The 16,368-nt window shown below is 40.9% G+C and overlaps 1 protein-coding gene and 2 non-coding genes across 3 annotated transcripts; 1 reads left to right on the forward strand and 2 right to left on the reverse strand.

Moving 5' to 3' along the window:
• The first annotated feature begins 2,645 nt into the window (after positions 1 to 2,645).
• Positions 2,646 to 2,750, forward strand: BX661DRAFT_t131. The gene has a single exon. It is a non-coding gene; the product is annotated as a tRNA-Tyr (tRNA).
• Positions 2,751 to 3,264: 514 nt separating this feature from the next.
• BX661DRAFT_t132 lies at positions 3,265 to 3,336 on the reverse strand. The gene has a single exon. It is a non-coding gene; the product is annotated as a tRNA-Glu (tRNA).
• Positions 3,337 to 16,170: 12,834 nt separating this feature from the next.
• On the reverse strand, positions 16,171 to 16,326 carry BX661DRAFT_126621 (uncharacterized protein; the record flags this gene model as incomplete). Its single annotated transcript, XM_051532471.1, has 1 exon — positions 16,171 to 16,326. A coding segment is annotated over one exon (156 nt), but the record flags the coding sequence as incomplete, so codon positions are not given.
• Positions 16,327 to 16,368: the final 42 nt, after the last annotated feature.

Below are 16,368 nucleotides of genomic sequence, written 5' to 3' on the forward strand. Positions count from 1 at the left end.
GTCGGCACGGTTGGTGCTTCTCTCGGCAGGATTGGCCAATCTGATATGTACTTGTCCCGGGATGGCGGCGTCGAATGGGCGCTTGTGCATAAGGGCCCGATGTGGCACGAGTTTGGCGACCACGGCGGGCTGATCGTCGTGGCTGATCGTATTCACCCAATATCCGAGGTCGAGTACTCGCTGGATCAGGGCAGAACGTGGTTGTCGCTTAAGCTACCCGAGGAGGCGCGCGCTATGCGCGTCGAGTTCCTGACCACTACGCCGGATAGCACCAGCCGCCGCTTCGTCATGTACGGCAAGAAGGATGGCGGCAGTAAGGGCATTGTGGTTGGTTTGGACTTTACTGGTGTGCAGCCGCGCATGTGCCAGTTCGACCCGCTGGACGAGAAGAACCACGAAAACAAGGATGATTTTGAGCTTTTTATACCCAAGCACATCGACTTGTCTTCCGACCAGGATGGATGCGTGCTCGGCCGCAAGGTCCAGTACTACCGGCGCATATCCGACCGCGCATGCTATGTCGGTGACGAGTTCCGCCCTGTGCGCTATCTGTCGGAGACCTGCGAGTGCTCGGAGCGCGACTACGAGTGCAATTACAATTTCGAGCGCAGTACTTCTTCGTCCGACAATGCCTTTGGCAAGTGTGTGCTGGTCAAGGGTATGCAGGCGCCCAGAACTAATTGCACGGACGATCATGAGGACTACTTTATTATTGAGGCGGCATACCGCAAGCTCCCGCAATCTGTCTGCCGCAACGGCCTGGTGCTTGATCGGCCAAAGGAAGTGTGGTGTCCTGGGAAGGCCCGGTCGGTTGCTATCTTCTGGTCTCTGTTCTTGCCCTTCTTCTTCCTTAGCCTGGCCTATGTCGCCTACCATATGTGGCGCAGCCGCTACCCGTATCTGCGCTTGGAGGATATCGGCACGGCGGTGGGCCCGGCGCTGCGGCGGCACTTACGTGTTCCCAATGCTAATTCTGGGATTGTGGAGCAGCTCCAGCCTGTGTTTTTTGGCGCCCTGTCTACGGCCAAGGCGGTGGGGAGTGCAGCCAAGGAAGGGTTCCTTTGGACAGTTGATCGTGCGGCTCCATTTTTACCACAATCTATTCAGCGCTGGTCGTACGACCATCCTCCTCGCTGGGGCAGTTCTCGTTTGAGTATGGATGGGCGGTCGAGGAGGGATATTAGGAGTGGTGAGGGCGGAAGCCGGTTCACTTATCATCCTCTGAGCACAAATGAGGCGGCGGGAATTGTTTTTGGTGATGGCACTGCTACTGGTGCCAGTGCCTCTGCTCGGAGGGTGGATGAGTATGACGAGGTTGAGGCTGGGTTTAGCCATTTCTTGCATGAGGACGAGGAGGAGGATCGGTTTGGGTCGAGGTTTGGCGAGGATGATGCGAGGTTGGTTGATCGACAAGTTCTTTTCGCGAATACTGAGCTGTCTGAAGACGAAGATGAAGACAACGTTGTGAATGCAATGGCAGTTGGGGATATATCTGCTGTTGTTGATTTTGCTGATAGTGGGATTCGGACAGTGACCGTAGTTATTTATCTTTTTCTGGTTATTGTTGAATTGAGTTGGTTTTAGATGCATTTCATATCAATTATTTGGATTGTTGGTTTTAAAATATGTTTTTTTTTACTGTTTGGCGATTTGAAATCTTTTATCATTTATCTTTTGAATTTTTAAAATATTGAATATGAAGCGCACTGCTTAAATATAAAAACTAGAAATTGTTTGAAAAGTATAAAAGAGGGATGCATTTGCACTTAAAAAACCTATTTTAATATTATCTGCACACACATTGAATTACAATTCATTACATATTTACAAAACCCATACATCGAAAAATGACCACCTTCACTACTCTTTTTGGATCTGCTGTTTTGCCGTGCTGGCCGCTATCTCGCTGGCCACGGCCAATGCCAACCCTCTTCCGCATGCATCGGCGCCTAACAATGCTAATGATGCGCTTGTTAAGCGCAGCGCTTGTGGCGGTGGATGTGGTGGATGTGGCGGAATTGGTGGCTGGGGCGGCTGGGGCGGTGTTGGTCCTGGCGTTGGCGTTGGCGTTGGCGTCGGCGTTGGTGGCTGGGGTAGTGTTGGTGGATGCGGCGGTTGCGGTGGCTGGGGCGGTTGCGGTGGCTGGGGCGGGTGCGGCGGGTGCGGCACTGGTTTCTGGCGCTAAATGCTCCAAAGCCGCGCTGTTTTTTTGAATAATCAACACGGCCTGCAAAGAAAATACAAACGCTGCAGCAAATAATTATTGTCGATGAGCGAGAGCACAAAAAACGCTCAAATATTTTTAGTGCCAAATATCAGTGTTTTCTCAGTTTTTTTATAAAAAATGCTTTGGCAATTTTTGAAGGCAAATAAAATATATATTAAACAGAGCGATACCATTTCTAGAAAATAACGTTTTTACACTACAAACCAACCAACAGACTCAAGATACCCCCGGCTATTATTTGCTTAATTTTAAACATGTGGCTCACAGCCGTATTTTTGTATGTGCAATATGGTTTCTTTACTTGCCAGCCAAAATATTCATAATCAAAAACTATAACCAAAACAAGACATTCCTATCCCCAAAAAATGTATTAGCAATGATATGTACTGACTGGACATTTCTAGTTTCAGAGAAATCACCGAAAATAGCTCAGCGGTAGAGCGGGAGACTGTAGTTGCGTTACAAGCCTAGCTTGTATTAAGTTGTTATCTCTAGGTCCCTGGTTCAAATCCGGGTTTTCGGACTTTTTTGGGGTATTCTTTTTTGCTGACGATTTGGGGGCAGCGTTGTGATTATGACGCTCGCGCTGCTTCTACATTTTTTATTTGGTATAAAAATCTTGATTGTGCTGAGCACCTTCATTTTTTTACAAGCATTTGACAATTAGCTATGGCTGTGTTTTGAATACAGCCAAACAGCTTTCATTTTGCGATTTGTTCAAATGAAAAAGGGTCTCTTGATCTTTTTCATAACACACAAGTGTTCACCACTTTTTGTATTTGATAGTGCTAATACTACACAATCACAGAAGCTTTTAACAAAATTTCAACACACAGCGAGTTGCTGTGGTGCTTTGCATAGTTGACATTACACATGAAAATTTATTTGTGTGAGCTATGCAGCGGCAAAAAAAACCAAACATAAAATTTAAAGTTGCCAAACCTGCTTGCTCGAGATTGACCAGATGCAGAGTAAAAAAGAAAGAGCGCCAAAAAACGAGAAGCCTTGCCACTTTAGTGATAGTGGCAAAAAGTATGTTCCGCAACGGGGAATTGAACCCCGGCCACGACGGTGAGAGCGTCGGATCCTAGCCACTAGACCATTGCGGATTAATCGAATTTGTCAAGGTTAATTTCGACTTGTTAAGCTTGTTGTAATTAAAAATATAATAAAGTGTGGCTTAGTCATATTTTTTATGATAGCATTGGAAATTACTTGCCGTTAACTATTTTATTATTATTCAGAATAAATATAAAAGCATTGGGTTTTGTGGTGCCCAACACACATTTCAAGCCATTATCCTCCCTTTTCAAGAATCAAGATTGCCCTCATGGCCGCTATACGCATTTCTGTTATTGCTGGCTAATATCAAGGAACAATGATGTTTACAGCGTTGCCCACACAGCGCTGCCCCTCTTTTTTCAGTTCCTTAAGTAATTTTTGAGACTTGAATATATTAATTTAGACCCATATTTTTATAGAGGACGACAGGTTTACTTGTGTATGTGTATGTGTATGTCTTACTGTTTTCACTTTTGATTAAAGTTATTTTTCACAAGCAGGATTGTATTATCAATCTGAAATGCAAAAAATGTACTAAATCAAGCACACATGACTTTTATTGTAGGCAGCTGATCTTCGGCTTGCGTAAAGAATCTATTAATTTTATTATAAATATTACCACAATATTTTTGTATCTTAGACTAATAGGAATATTGTCGTAGATTTCACGATGTCTGAGAATTCATATTTCTAGCTCACTGCATTACATGGTGGTCTTTTGCCTTATTGCCATCCTTCTAACGCCAGGTATTGTATAATGTGTTGGGTTCGGAATTATAATGATATGTAGAAGCAATAATAATAATTTTTGTAGTATATCTTATGTTTAAATTTTCTGCTGCCCTTCGTTGCATTCCCTTCCTATCTCGCAGCCTCTTATAATGGTGTTTATGCCGCTGTTATTTTTCTTTAAATTATTACACACATCTGAGCTCTTCCTTGACTCATCGATTTCTATTGTTCTCACTGTTTATTACTTTCTCGCTGTTTTTGCCGCTCACCCACTAGTTGTATTTTATATTTGTCATACCTAAATACATTGACATTAATAAAAATTGCCATCTAACACTCTACTTGCTGTCGTCGCCGCTCTCCATATGCAGACAATTTCTTGCAATTTCTGCCGCACTTTTCCCCTGATGCTCATATTAGATCTTGACTTTTTGGGTTGGCCATGTAACTTTTATATGTATTTTTTTATTTAACTGCACTTATCGTAAACGCTAACATTTTATTGACTAAATCAGCCGGCGCTCACTAGAATTGCAATCGTCCAAGGTTCTATTGTGAGCTGCAACAAGGCTGAGTGGCGCCAAAACCACATGCTTGGGGAACAATGGCGGTGCGTTTACGTGTGTTATTTCCTGAGTTATATTGTAGCAATTAAGGTCGGTGGTTGGACCATTCCACTGGTCTACATCTTGTGGCAGCGAATGGGGCTATGTTGAAATTGGCCGAGCCCGTGCTGGCACGTCCCGATGCGCAATGTTAGTGTTTGGCAAACCTGATAGTATTTCCATTGGAATGTTTTCATTGGAAAATGCGAACGTGCCAAAGGACTGTGAAAAGCCGGTGTGCGTAGTACTACCAGAGGGGGCGGTATTTCTCTCATAAGAATCTTCGACCATGGTGTAGAAAAGCCTGACTCCTTTATTCCCCTCAGCACCTGTTATCAGCAATGTGCTCTGTATATTGTACGAGGTTGACGTTGCATTATTGTCGGCGGCATATGTATTTGAGCCTGTATCATACTCCTTCTGCAGCCCATCACTGCGCAGCTTGTTAATCCATTGGTTAAGGTAAAGCTGTCGGTTAAATAGGCAGTTGTACAGGGGAACCGCCATAATGATCCACTACAGAACATTGCAAAGAGGTCCAGAGCCGTTGCTACTATACGCAGACGCATGCCTAGTGGGTACAGTGGGTGTGTGTAGTTCATTATGGTCTGGAACAACAGTAAAAAAACATAATTGTGCATGTAACCATCATCCCGTGGCTCTCATCGAACAAGCTCTTGATATTGCGAATCATCCAGTGAACGACGACGACAATTAATAGGCTGACCCATAGAAGCGCAAACACAAACGCTCTGAATCTAGAGTGAAACTCACAAACGTCGAGCTTTTGAATGTACTTTGTCGTCTTGGAAGGCTTTAGAACCTGGATAACAATCCCGTAGACGATTATACACATCCAGTGTATGGTAAATGGCAGGTAAAGCGCCAGACTGGTAAGGTCGGTTCAAGAAAAACACGCGGTACAGAATGTACGCCCTCAAAGCAATAAGGGAAAGAATCCCACATATGCCTATCAGAATTCGCATCCACACACCGAACGCCTTGCAGTTGTCAACCCCCATGTTTGCCAATGATATGTGACCGTTGATTTGAATATCACCAACAGACCATATCAGCAAAACCATCATTACAAACGCCATGAGTATCGAATTTTTTGATTTGAGCGGCGGGTAGTTCCTGTTCCACAGCAGGTAGAGCATGGCCAAAAAGTTGAGCGGTAGATAATTGAAAAAATAATAATCATGATTGCATCCGCTTTGCTGCGCGGATCCACCATAAAATGCATCGTCTCGCCGAATATCTGGCGCTGCAGCTCGCTTTCCGACACGGTGAATGACAGATGGTTGCCCATCTGTTAATTATATCAGGCAAATTATTGTATAACGTGCCGTTATTTAATTAAAATAAAAGGAATATTAAATTAAATTGCACAATAGAGTAGGCAATGCAAGTATTTTTTGAACGTACAATTTATAAGTTAATATTAGTAAATCAAGTCTTTCCATGAAAACTTCTTGTCTCAGGGACTAAAATATTTGCTGTCTGGGATTTGAATGGCCAAGGTAAATATTGGCAACATTAGTAGCCCAATACGAACATGGTAATATAAAATTATTACCAAAAGGCAAGTTGGACCAAATACGTGCGCATCATATTTCCTAAAGTGACTTGCAGAATTCCGGTTTGTTTTGTTTGGTTATGCACGCAAAGCAAACATTTCAAGTACAATTATAAAATTTCAAATTTCAAATTAATATATGATGAAATATACTAGCGGAAATGTAGACGGTTTTATGCACTCAGGTTGTCATATAAGCTCAGTATAAAAATAAACAACAGTATTACTCAGTAGAGAATACCAAAAGCGGAAAATGATCGACGATTAACTAGTTGGCAATTTGTTTAAATGTACTTGAAGTGCAAACCCTTACTCCATTGGTTGAGCAAATAGGTGCCAACCAATCAGTAGGGTGTTTATAAGATGTATGAGGCAATGGGAAATCATTTGCTGAAATAAAAAATGTTGCTGGTTTTACTGGTGGCGAATGGCATGCGTTTATGTCAAAAAATTTTGTTGGCGACGCATGCTATACCCTGTTTAAATTTTTAAACTGAAACAGTTTTTGTGATTGGTCATGCTAGACCGCAAAATAAAAGTTGTAAATGGTTTGACAACATCCGCAATATAATAGCCGCTGAGATAAAAAAGTCCTATTTTGGGTTATACTTTGCTTAAATAGTACATTGGTTGCAATAGCAGGAAATGATACCACCAGTTGTGTATAAAAATAAATATGGAGTATTATATTAACAGTTGACAAAAACAACCAAGGGCGCAACATTCAAAATCCATTCAAAATGTTAAAAGTCGATGACTGTAGTCTATTTTCCGCTACAGCATTCTTAATACGTCACTACATTGCGCCCATCGATCGCGAACCTTGGGAGTAATCGATTCCACGATCACCATTAAATGGGCTTTCTGAATGGCGCAAAAATACATATTGCGAACTTAGTCTAGAATCAGACTCCTTGCTCTGAAGGCTTCCGCCGTTCATCGGTAAAAATCCTCTGTTATTTCCTCCTCCCGCAATGGTCGAATGCAAAATAATTTCGCGTGCATTGTTGGAGGAAGACGATATACGACTATGGTTGGCAGACGCGTTTGGATCAATATCGTACTCGTTCTGCAGACCGTCCTTGCGCAGCTTCAGAATCCACCGATTGAGGTACTCCTGCCGATTAAACATACAGTTGTACATGGGTACCGCCATGATAATCCACCACAGTGCATTGGCCGCAAAATGATTTAGAACTGTTGTTATCACACGAAGAGACAAGCTCAAGGGATACAGTGGGCGTGAGACATTCATGACTGTTGCACTTAAAAGTGCTCCAAATATGATCCCACAAGATATTAGCATTTCGCGACCCTCGTTGAACGAACTCTTGATATTACGAATTTTCCAGAATACCCCCATCATAGCAACCCAGCTCAACCACATGAACACAAATAGTGACATCTTGAATGACCGGGTATACTTGCAGATGTCAATGGACGGCAGGTACATAACCGTTATGTCGGGCTTCAATACCTGGAAAACCACTCCATAAATGAGAAGGCACGCATAATATATGACAAACGGCAGGTAGAGTCCGACGGTGTGGTACGGAAGATTCAGGAAAAAAACACGGTACAGTCCGTACGCCCTGAATGCTGTCAATGCACAGATGGTGCACGCGCCCATTAGAATTCGCATCCAGAATCCAAACGCCTTGCAGTTAGTCAGTGGCGTGTTTGCCAAAGGCAGGTGCCCATTGCCTTGGAGATCGCCGACAAACCAGATCATAGATATCAATATTATCAAGGTCATGAGTATTGGACCCTTTGACTTGAGTGGCGGATAATTTCTGTTCCACAGTAAGAAGATAACCGTCAAAAAATCGAAAGAGTAAATAGACGCAAATACAACCATCATTATTGCGTCTATTTTGCCTCGCGGGTCCATTGGTGTGCTCGCTCTCTCATTGGCTTTCTGGCGCTGTAGCTCGCTCTCCGTCACTGTAAAAGATACCTGGTTTCCCATTTTTGAATATGATATGTGTAACTGGGTGTTTTAGATAATTAAAAAGTATATGAAATAAAAAGTAAAAGTTGTTTTGAAATATCATAATCATTGAAAATGCTTATAAAGATAAGAAAGGGCATATCAAGTGGAAACGATTTTTAAGTGAAACAATCGGACGCGGTTTTCTTTTTTCCGACTCATAGTTGTAAAAAAAGTCAAATAATTGTTGGTGAACAGCAAGAAGGCAATATATCGGATATGTTGGATTTGCGTGTAGGCTTTGGCATTAGAAAGAAGATTGAGTAGTCATCTGGTTGGCATGATGCAAAATACTACAAAGAAAACGGCAATCAATTATGTGCAAAAATATATGCAAGCAAAAAGATCTACATTGAATATGCATTTGTAAATTGATTTATGCATATATCTCGACTGGTTGCAAGCTTTTTCAATGTTCAATTGAATTGAAGCGCAAAATATTTGCCAAAGTTACTTTTACTTATAAAACTCACAATATTGTATATGTTTTGACCATCTTTACATTACAACATCGTCCTGCTTTATTTGCCCTTTAGACAGCCGTTCCTTTAAAATATTAGCAAATGGTTTTTTGGAGTATATAATACACATACTCCAAGTTGGTTTTTCAAATATTATATTTACACCAATTATTGTATTCCATGTAAAGTCATTGAATGTGTTTTCTCTATCCAATCGCCCGACAATGATTTTGTTACTTGTCAACCATATATATTAATGAACTCTAAATCAATTGACGCTTTTCTGTATCATAATTGTCCAAATTCTCGCTTTGAATGGCACCAGGATTACGCCGCACTGTGATTGAATCCTCAGGAAACGACACCAAGGTTGGTAACTTCAAAGGGAGTCTTGGAGAAGTAAGACAAGCCTGTGTGAGTAAGTTATTTCTACGTGCGGCCTCAGAATCCAACGATTGTGTTGCCACTTCTAGCATAACGTCGCCATTATACTGTCCCGCCGCTGACGGAAAACAATTACCCAGGTCATTTGAAATTCCACCGTCGAAAGTTAGTGGGCTTTCAGAATGCTGGAAATAAATGGTGTTCGTACGGTCTCTGGAATCATACCCGTCACTGTAAATACTGTCTTCCATCGGATGAAAATCCCCGCCTTTCTTGTTCCCACTGGTGCTTGCCAACAGTGTGCTGCGTTTGATGTACGAGCTTGAAAATCCGTGGACAACAGCAGTTGCTTCGTTCGAATCGACGTTGTACTCCTTCTGCAGTCCGTCATCGCGCAGCTTGCCGATCCACTGTTTGAGATACCGCTCGCGATCAAACAGACACTTGTAGAGGGGCTTTGCCATAATGACCCACCACAGTGAATTTCCCGCAATATGGTTTAGCGACGTATAGATTATACGCAAACGAACGTTCAGATGATACAGTGGGGTTGAATAAGTCAGGGCCGTTGAAAGCGTAACCGCAGCAATCACAATGACGTACGCAATCATCATCTCGCGACTCTCGTCAAACGAGCTTTTAATGCCGCGGATGTGCCAGTGAACGATTCCCCCAATAACTATGGTTACCCATAAAAGCACAAACATTGCCGCCAGCAATCCCCGATGGAAAACGCAGAGATCAAGGTCCGCAATATAATAAGTTGAGATAGAAGGGTCCAGCACCTGCGCAACAATACCAAATGTGAGTAAGATTAGGCAATAGAGTGCGTATGGAAGATATAGTCCCAGACTGTGATATGGAAGAAAACGGCCAAACACGCGGTACAGCCCGTACGACCTTAGCGCAATCAGCGAATTCTGCAAGCACACACCCATTAAAACCCGCATCCAAAACCCAAACACCTTGCAATTGGCCAAAGGCGTGTTTGCCAAGGGTAAGTGGCCGCTACCTTGAAGATCCCCCACAAACCAAATAATGGATACCACCACAATCAAAGTCATGTGTAAAGGGTTCTTAGCCTTCAGCGGGGGGTATTTCCTGTTCCATAGCATAAATATGACCGCTGCAGCGTCCATTGCATATACTGTTGCAATGACAACTAGCATGATTGCGTCAGCCCTGCCTCGTGGATCTAACGTTAAGTTCATATCTTCAACGGACTTTTGGCGCGCCAGCTCAGTTTCCGTCACTGAAAATGACAACCGGTTGCCCATTTCCCAAAGAAATAGGGGTTGAATAAAAAGTATTTGGTAAAATAAAAAATAGTATTGTAAAAAAGTAGGTGTATAATATGTGTACTTTATAATTAAAATTGATGGGAATTTAAGATGTGCTAAACTAAAATCGGAACGAGACCAAAGGTGCCTTTATATGAAAATTTTGTATGGGAACAAAAATATAATTCATGGCAACAAAAAAAAACCTGACGCAAATAAATGTAGACACTGAAAATTCAATAACAGAACAGCAATTTCCTTTAATGGTAAACGTGAAAATCTGTTTATTTTTATTAAATTATTATAACATTGTTAGTTGCTTTTGCAAAAAAACACGTGTATTTGCACCAACTAATAATTAAATACCAAAATGAAATAAACAAAAAACTGATTGGGGGTGGGTAAGCCAATTATAAAACGATATACAATTTCCCACATTTTAGGTTGTATTTTTATCGTTTCACTGCCTCTGGGCTTTGTTTGTGTTTAAACAAGTAATTATCTGGCTTTTTATATTTTTTGCCTATTTCAAACTTTCTGTTTTTGCTCTATCTTAGAGCTATAACTGACTAAGTGTCACTCGTTCCACGTCGAGTACTTGCAATGCTGGCGATCGTCAATTATTGCCTGTTTTGTGTTATCACAGTAAGACACCAAGTATGCTTGCATGCAAGCAGCTAAAAGCAATCTTTAATAGTGGCGATCCCAAGGCGTTCAAAAGTCATAAGCACAATACTAAACAGTAACAAACAGAGCTTTCAGAAAAATGATTTTTGCAAAATATTAAATGGGGTTTACTTGCTTGGTATGCAGGTTTTAATTCAATTCATGCTTGCAAGTCTATGTTCTAATTTTGAAGCGTCATTTTTGGCACTCCAAGCGTACATTAACACATTGAATATACCAGTCGTAGACTTTGTATACATTTGTACAATTGAATAACTGAGTTGGTTTATAACAAATGTTAAATATAACAAAAGCCGAATAATATGAGTAATTATACTTAGAAAACTATATATAAATTCCTTGTAAACCTCATTGTTATTTATTACATCTACACGTTGCCAAAATGTTGCGTCATGACATTAAAAATTAGTAAATTATAACAGCCTTTAACCCAGAAACAATTGTAAAATTCTTAATTTGTGAATTATTATGAATTAAAATTAAAATATAATAAAAAGTGCTTCACATCAAGGTCACCTGCCTTCTCTAATACTGTCACCGTCTTCATAAACACTTTCTTCCATTGTATAAAAATTTCCGTCCTTTTTGCAACCTTTGTTGCTTGCTAGCAGTGTGCTGTTTCTGTTGTGCGAGCTTGAAAGTCGGTGGCTGTTGGCAGTGGACGTGTTTGAATTGATATCATACTCCTTTTGCAGTCCGTCCTTGCGCAGCTTGCTGATCCACTGTTTGAGATACCGCTCGTGATCAAATAGACATTTGTACATGGGCACCACCATGATAAGCCACCACAATATATTTGCCAGGAAATGCGACAGCGATATAAATATGATGCGCAAACGTATGTCTAGGGTGTATTTTGGACCAATGTACAAAACTGCAATTGCAAACGCAAGTGCTACAACCATAATAATGTACGAAATAAGCGTTTCCCGGCTCTCGTTAAACGAGCTCTTGATACTGCAGACCTTCCAAAGAGAAATTGCCCCAATAAGCACGGTCGCCCCCAGAAACCCAAACATGGCCGCCTTGAACCCCGCAGTGTAGGAGCAAATGTCAAAGCCCGAAACATATATAGTCGATATGGCAGGACTAAGCACTTGTGCAACAACTCCAAAGACAATTAGACACAGGATATACAAAAAATACGGAAGATAAAGTCCCAGGCCGTGATACGGGAGATGGAGGTAAAACATACGGTACATTCCATACGCCCTCAACGATATCAATGAGTTATGTAAACACACGCCAGACAACAACCGAGCCCAAATTCCAAACGCCTTGCAGTTAGTCATGGGTGTGTTTGCCAGAGGAACGTGTCCATTGGTTTGCAGATCACCAACAAACCACACTATAGATGCAATCATTACCAGGGTCATGATGGTTGGATTTTTGGCCTTCAACGGCGGATACTTTATGTTCCACAGCATATAGAGCACTGCCGCAAAGTCTATTAAATAGATTATTGAAATGACAATAAGCATGATCTTGTCCGCTTTGCCGTGTGGGTCCACCTTCATATCCATGGTCACGCCAACCTTTTGACGCCCCAGCTCGCATTCTGTCAGTGAAAACGATAGCTGGTTTCCCATTTGTTAAATAAAAAATATAATAGCAAAACAATATTAGCGTAAAATAAGTCGAGTCTGAAAAATGAATTGGCAATGTAGTAAAATAAAAAATACATGAACCTTTCATCAAAAAAAGAGCGGTTGCATATATCGTAAAGCAGAAATCACAATGGAAATGCGTGAATGAGTAAATGGGTGAGCACAGAAATACAAACAGCCGGTGAATCATATTTTACTATGCTTTTTTGAATTAAAAATATTATTATGTGCGTTTGTTCCTTGTTTTTGTTGACATGCTTTTATATTATTTTTTAAAAACAAATGACTTTCCGGGGTAAATGCATACATGCAGCTGCAATATATTTAAAATATTATACAATTTGTAAATGTACAAAAAATAAATGGATAGATAGATGGGTAGGTGTGTGGATAGAACGATCAACAGGTCTTGTGGGAACCAAAAAAGGTCCATGCAAACAATGCATGCAAAACACAAAGAATAAGCGGAAAGTGGATTGTAACAAAATATGCAAAAGAGTGTCTGAATATCGTCAGACCAACAAAACGTGCATGGGCTTTGTGTAAAAATATTAAAAGTCGGGAATGATAAGAAATAAAAAACAAGTACATTAATATTGATATACATCTTTGGGGGACAAATTCAGATTCAAACTCGTATTTCTTCCCAGTATAATTATAACAGTTGCTGATTTTTACCAACTAGGCTTGAATTTCAAATTTGTCTAAATGCCTGGTGCATTTAAGAGCCATACAACCCAATAAAATCAAACAATTATATTAAAACAATTGATTTTTTACAATTATATTATCGGGATAATTTTGGCAAACTGATTTTTTATATTTCAAAGTTAAGACAAAATATTTGGGTGTGAAAAATATTATCTTATCAAGGATTTTGCTCGAATATTATTTAAAAAGGATTTTAGCCTAATTATCATTGAACTGAGCAAGGTAAAATGCTAATTTAGTCTGGTCATGTGTATCATACATTTGAAAATTCTAAAACTAAGATGAGCATTTTGTATTAAGTAAGCATAAACATACTACAATGATAGGATTCTAAATTCCGTTTGATGCGTTAAATGTCGGCGACTCTGGTCTTGCTTCCATTATGACGTTTTCTAGGCGTTGCTCTATTGCACCCAAAGACCGAGAATTCTGATTGTAAGCTGTGTTGTTATTATGGTAAAGCGTATTTTCGAGAGGCTGTATAAATTTCCCGCGAGAACCTAGTTGAGATACGTTACCCTTGCTCTGGTAGCCTCCGTCGCCAAGTTGTTGGAATCCCTTGCTATCCCCCTTGCCGCTGGTACCTGAATACAGCATGTTATTGCGCACATTGTACGAGGCCGACAGTACATGGCTATGACCATTGGGTGCGCTTGGGTCGTCATCGTATTCGTTCTGCAGACCGTCTTTGCGCAGCTTCAGAATCCACCGACTGAGGTACTCCTGCCGATTAAACATGCAGTTGTACATGGGCACTGCCATAATAAGCCACCAGAGTACTGTAGTTGCAAGGTGGTTTAAAATTGTGGTTAGCATGCGCAATGAAAGGTACAGTGGATAACTTGGGCGTGTAAAGTTTATAGTTGTTGCAGCTACAAGCAATACAAATATGATTCCACATGTTACCATCATTTCGCGACCCTCGTTGAACGAACTCTTGATATTACGAATTTTCCAGAATACCCCCATCATGGCGACCCAGCTCAACCACATGAACACAAATAGTGACGTCTTGAATGGCCGGGTATAATTGCAAATGTCGAGAGACGCAGAGTACTCTATAGTTAGAGAAGATTTCAGTACCTGCGAAACAATTCCGTAGACAAGCATGATCGTGTAATAGATGACAAACGGCAGATATAGTCCGATGGTGTGGTATGGAAGATTCAGGAAAAAAACACGGTACAGTCCGTACGCCCTGAATGCTGTCAATGCACAGATGGTGCACGCGCCCATTAGAATTCGCATCCAGAATCCAAACGCCTTGCAGTTAGTCAGTGGCGTGTTTGCCAAAGGCAGGTGCCCATTGCCTTGGAGATCGCCGACAAACCAGACCACAGATACTACCATCATTAAGGTCATGAGTATTGGGCCCTTTGACTTTAGCGGTGGGTATTTTCTGTTCCACAGTAAGAAGAGGGCCGCTAGTAGATTGATAAAGTATGTAGCCATAAATACTGTCATCATTATTGCGTCTGATTTGCCTCGCGGATCTAAAGATAAGGTCATTGTCTCGGCAATTTTTTGGCGTTGCAACTCACTCTCCGTCACTGTAAATGACATGTGGTTGCCCATTTTGTGTACACGGAATTTACAACTGTAGTCTAAAAATATAGATTATGCAATAAGTATAGTTATAATTGAGAAGAAAATAATAAAACAAGGATTACAAATCAATAGAAAAAACGTATTTTCCAAATACAGATGGGAACAGTGTATCAATTAATTGGATTTGTGAAAAGCAGGCAGAAAACCACATTAGTAATCGAATAAATAATTGGTTTTTGTGTAGAAAAGCAGCCCAGTTTACCCATTTTTCTGCTTGACCCGAAAAATTTTCACAAAGAAAAATAAAGGTAGCATGCAAAAGGCACTAATCATGTAAAAAGATTTGCATCCAGTGATGTTCGGCAAAATATCCGGTTTAATCCACAACGTGATGAGTTTGGTGGTATGCTTTTGTCTTTAACACACAGCAATCAAATTTTTGTAAATTGTTTTGATTTTGGTTTCTCTTAATTTTATTAGTTTGAGCAGCGATTTGGTCAATTTATAAATCAATATGCACTTATCTTTTTAATACTAATCTGTACGGTACAATATCTGAATTTAAATAAATGTAAAAATTTCAAACCAAGTTTTTTTGAGCTTTACAACTCGACGATTGTAATTTTCCGCTGGTAAAGTAATTTATTTAAATTTATTTGGCACATTTACACTATAGGAAAAGAATGAGGCTACAAGTATCCTTCAAAACGACATCCTTCCCTCAGATTGACTAGCAACCTAAAAAGTATTTAGAAACTAGTGGCAATATACCACTATAGTTGAGGATATTAATCAGTTTGCTGCTTCTTTTAAAGAGAAGCAGGGGCAGATAGATTCTTGCGCACACACTTGGTATTGATCAAAGTCTCGGATGTCGCTGTTGACTCGGCTTCAGCCAACCCTGATGATCCATTTTTGCGCAAGCAACAGGGAGGACGCTCGCCTGCAAGGGAGTTAAGAATGATACAAAAGTTTAGCACCATAGCCATGTCACGATTTCACTTCTGTCTGCCTGATGGCACTTTTTTGCCATTCTTGATCTTGGTTCCGTCGGCCCTAAAGGTTTGCAGACTGTTTTCCATTGTGCACTGGAGCAAGCCGTATCATAAATTTGGCGAGATTTTTCTACTGCCGGAATTGTATTAACGCCTGTTGCAGCCACCTGCTCCTGCTGCTGCTGACCATTCTGCTGCTGCTGCTGCCATTGCGACGTGGTACTTGTGCTTAGGGTTCTTTAGACGAGGATCATCAATTTTGTGAAAATTCTCCATCCTACTCTCACACAGTGGGCAAACGTTGAAGTACAATCCTTGTCGATCAAATAAACAGTGAATCCCTGACCTATTGGCATTTTCCGCAGCCCCTTGCCACGGATTGGCTCATGGTAACGGGTCATGCCTGGGGTCCAATTACCAAGGATAAGGACTGTATCTGGCCCAAATTTTGCACGTAAAGTTTTTGCGAGTTCGACGTTGGCGCACTTTCTGTTGACAAA

The sequence above is a fragment of the Kickxella alabastrina genome, assembly GCF_025024165.1.
Source record: "Kickxella alabastrina strain RSA 675 chromosome Unknown BX661scaffold_39, whole genome shotgun sequence".
Lineage (NCBI taxonomy): Eukaryota > Fungi > Kickxellomycota > Kickxellomycetes > Kickxellales > Kickxellaceae > Kickxella > Kickxella alabastrina.